Source organism: Phalaenopsis equestris, unplaced genomic scaffold (genome assembly GCF_001263595.1).
Source record: "Phalaenopsis equestris unplaced genomic scaffold, ASM126359v1 Scaffold000369, whole genome shotgun sequence".
Classification (NCBI taxonomy): domain Eukaryota; kingdom Viridiplantae; phylum Streptophyta; class Magnoliopsida; order Asparagales; family Orchidaceae; genus Phalaenopsis; species Phalaenopsis equestris.
The window spans coordinates 883,748-887,368 of record NW_018164811.1 but is presented as its reverse complement, the minus strand read 5'-3'; the positions used below and the strand labels follow the sequence as shown (position 1 = coordinate 887,368).

The 3,621-nt window shown below is 37.7% G+C and overlaps 2 protein-coding genes across 2 annotated transcripts in view; both read right to left on the bottom strand.

The window, feature by feature from the left end:
• Positions 1 to 3,621, bottom strand: part of LOC110026373 (serine carboxypeptidase-like 16) — a 48,370-nt gene that overhangs the window by 2,797 nt on the left and 41,952 nt on the right. The window lies entirely within an intron of this gene.
• Positions 28 to 3,621, bottom strand: part of LOC110026374 (serine carboxypeptidase-like 16) — a 12,922-nt gene continuing 9,328 nt past the window's right edge. The window contains exons 2-5 of the mRNA XM_020727287.1: positions 845 to 990; positions 498 to 574; positions 274 to 396; positions 28 to 162 (exon numbers count right to left, since the gene is read on the bottom strand). Of these exons, the coding sequence (XP_020582946.1) occupies positions 52 to 162; positions 274 to 396; positions 498 to 574; positions 845 to 990 (457 nt within the window). The 3' untranslated portion in view covers positions 28 to 51. The remainder of the gene's footprint in view (positions 163 to 273; positions 397 to 497; positions 575 to 844; positions 991 to 3,621) is intronic.

Below are 3,621 nucleotides of genomic sequence, written 5' to 3'. Positions count from 1 at the left end.
TTCGTGAGCTAAACAACAAGATTAATTAACGTTTATAAGAAAATTGGCTAACTAATTACCTTCAACAATGTCATGAGAAACAAGTGTAGCCATCTTCCCACCATAGGAGTCACCACCCACGTAGAAAGGATTCAGCATGAAATTTGGATGACCCAAGAACCACTACATCGTTGAATATATAATGATTTTTCTCATTTTCACAATGTCTCTCCATCATGTAAAAACTTAAAGCATAAAATAAAAATTAAATAAAGATTTCCAACTATGGCCTGCCTTTCTGAGAAATTTAAGGATATTTCCTTTGGCCTGAATATCCTCAGTGATATAGTCTTCATCAGTCATGGAGTAGGAGAATCCAGTACCAACAGGCCAATCCAAGAAGATCATATTAGCAATCTGAAATTCAAAATATCTTATGAGTGGTATTTAATTTATAGCAGAATGTTAATGCTTATATATTTGGGGTTGTTTAGTTGTACATTGTACTAATTTCTCACCTTTGTCCATGAATAAGGATTAACAACTATGGTTGGAATGTTGCCATCAAAATTATCAACTTTAAAATTAAGAGGTCCTGTGCACAAAAATTATATGTAGAATGCAAATATTAATTGAGAACAATGAATTTTAATCAGAGAGAACATTTATAAAATACATCAAGAATTATATACATATTTGCTCATTTTTTAACTATTTTTAATTATCACTTGAATGTCAAGCAAAAATATAAGTTTCATAATATTAAGGAGTTTCTGAATCCGCATAACTAATTTTAAAGTTAAAAGTTCAATTTAATAACTTGATGGTGAGACATCTGAACGGACTAACGGAAACGATTTATTACCCATATCCAAAGCCAGGCCCTCAAAGCCCGAACAGCCCGGCCCGCCAGATAGCCAAAGGATGAGAGGATCCTCCTCGGGTTTCCTATCCGACTCCACGAAGTAATAGAACAACTCCGCTCCGCTGACGTCATCTATAGACACATATCTTTACACACAGAAACATTAGTTAGCCGACAGGAGAGAAGTATCGAGAAAAAAATAAAAAATAGAATGATTAAATAATAACGAAATATTAAATATAAAATTATGTTTTCTTTTTTTTTTTTGGAAAAATGTACATGCATTATATAGCACAACTGTTTATGGCACAATCTGCCGTCTTCGCTTCATCTTTTTGCCTAACAGCTATCTCCTCACTCATACATAAATCAGCATAGCTATATTATTAATAGCTGAATTGTATTGTTAACTGAAGCTTCAAAATCGGCTCATATGAATTGAATTTGGATTGAAATAGGCCCACGACTCATCACTGATATACCATCAATAAATTCTCATCATTCGACACTAATCTCGATTGTTGACATAGATCTTGAGGCAACTTTTTGTTAATCAAACTTTGATTAAAAGTCTTTTAAAGCTCTGATTTCAACAAACTTATAGTTAAACTGACCCGCTCGATGAGACAGACATAATGATACCATAATTAGACCAATCTGAATCAAATCAAGCTCAGATCAAGCCATTAAACCACTTTTGAAAGCTTTCTAGACATATTTAGAAGGTCAAACAAATGTAAATCTGCTAAGTTTATAGTCAATTCGGGCGTCTCAACAAGTCAAACCTAACGAGCCTAAGAACGCTAAATTACGAGGTTGTTGAGGCACTTAAATGTCCATGAAACATAATATGATATTGGAAATCTCTCCGGGTCATCCGATCATACTGGTTCATAATGTTCTATTAATTACAAGCAAGACGAAAATCTGTAAATAGATCCCTACCTCTCACTTGAGAAGGTAAAAAGTTTGAAGAATGAAAAAGAGCTTGAAGCATGGATAAGGACCTGAAGTTCAACATCACTTCTGCTATTATGGACACTCGCCAACCATTGTCTACCACATCTTGTCAACCATCACCGATCACCATCGGTCGTCGCCCTTTCTTTGTGACGGGACCATTTACCGGCGTTGTAGCTCAAAAGACCGCGTAACCATTTCCCACATACAAGACAAGAAATTGTAACTGTAATCACCAAGTCATAGTAGATCTCTTCAACTGAGCCACGACCCATGGGTTTTTCCTTAACAAAGTTTTCAAAATAATGTTTGATGTCTCTGTTGGTTATTTTCTTTTATATAAGTGTGCCATGACTTCTCGTGCAACACTAAGACGACAATCTATTACGCTACCGCTGTGTATGTTCTAGCACACATTAATTATATTTAATTTCGAGCTAGCTCGCCTCAAAATTGAATGGAGCTTGATCCGACTTGAAATAAAAAAAAGTCAAATTTGAGTTATTCAGGTCCATTCCAGCTCAAAATTGGTTTGATCCAGCTTAAAATCAAAATGTTATGGTATGGCTCATATATCATATAGAGACAGACGCTGGAACGAAGCAGAGCAGAGCGGAGCGAAACGGAAGAATCTGTTCAAATCGGGAAGTTACGTTATGTGGGTTGGGGGTGTTGGGTCAACGCCCCGCTATACGGTACAGGGGTAATTTGGGAATTACATATTGTACTGTAAGGTTTATTCTAGGATTATAAATAGACCTGTTTGTAATCCTAGGTCTTTGAGAGAGCTGAATATTCTATTATGTAATCTTTTCTGAATATTGAAAAGGAGGTCGCCGCTCTGCTCCCGAGGACGTAGGCATCTTTGCCGAACCTCGTTAAATCTCTGTGTTCTTCTGGTTTATGTTGATTCTTGTTTTTCTTCGCCCTATTTTTCTCAACAAGTGGTATCAGAGACTGGTTCGACGGCAGGAAGAAATTTTCGGCGGCAAAAAAAAAATAAAAAAAACCCCAGGGTTCGCTAGGGTTCGGGCGGAGGTTCGGCGCAGAGGTTTTGCGCGAAGGGCTCCAGATTCGGTTCGGAATCGTCAAACGGCGTGATAGGAGTTCACGAGCAGGCCGAAGGATCACGAAGGAGGCCTTTGCAGCAGGAAGAGGAGCTCAGGAACCGAACCAGATCCAGTTATTTGGCCAAAGTAAGGTTCGGCGTTCGCGGGAGGAGATTTCTGGGAAGGAAGGTTCGGTGCAGAGAAAAGGAAAGGAGCGGAGGTTTCGGGAGAAGGCCAGAAAAGGCAAGAAAGCGGAGGAGAAATTTGTTTCCTTTGCTGGGAGTTTCCTGAAGCGGAGAAAAGCTTGTTTCATTTTCTGCAGGCGGGAGGATCAAGGGAATCAAAGAATCTAGAGGAATATTCCTCTGCTGTTGGAGGAAAAGGAAGGCCCAAATTGGAGGAATCCGAAAATTGGCAGCTTTTTTTCTTTAAATTAAAGGAAAGCTTTTTAATTAAATTGCTTTAAATTAAATTAAGCAAATTTAATTAAGAATTTCCTAGCTGAGAAGGAGAGAAAATAAAGTGAATATTTATTTCTTTACTTGGAGGCGGAGAGGAAATTTTTTTTTCTTTGCTCAAAGATTTCAATTTTTTTTTTTTTTGGAAAAAATAAAAAAAGTTCTAAGGATTTTTGCAGAGGATTTTTTTTTTGCAGAAAAGTTTTTGTTGCAGGATCAAAATTGTTCGCAAGGCGGACGGGCTCGCGGGAACGAACAGGTGCGAAACAGTTCGGATAAAGGGCTACGGCAGTTCGGCGAGTTATGCTTC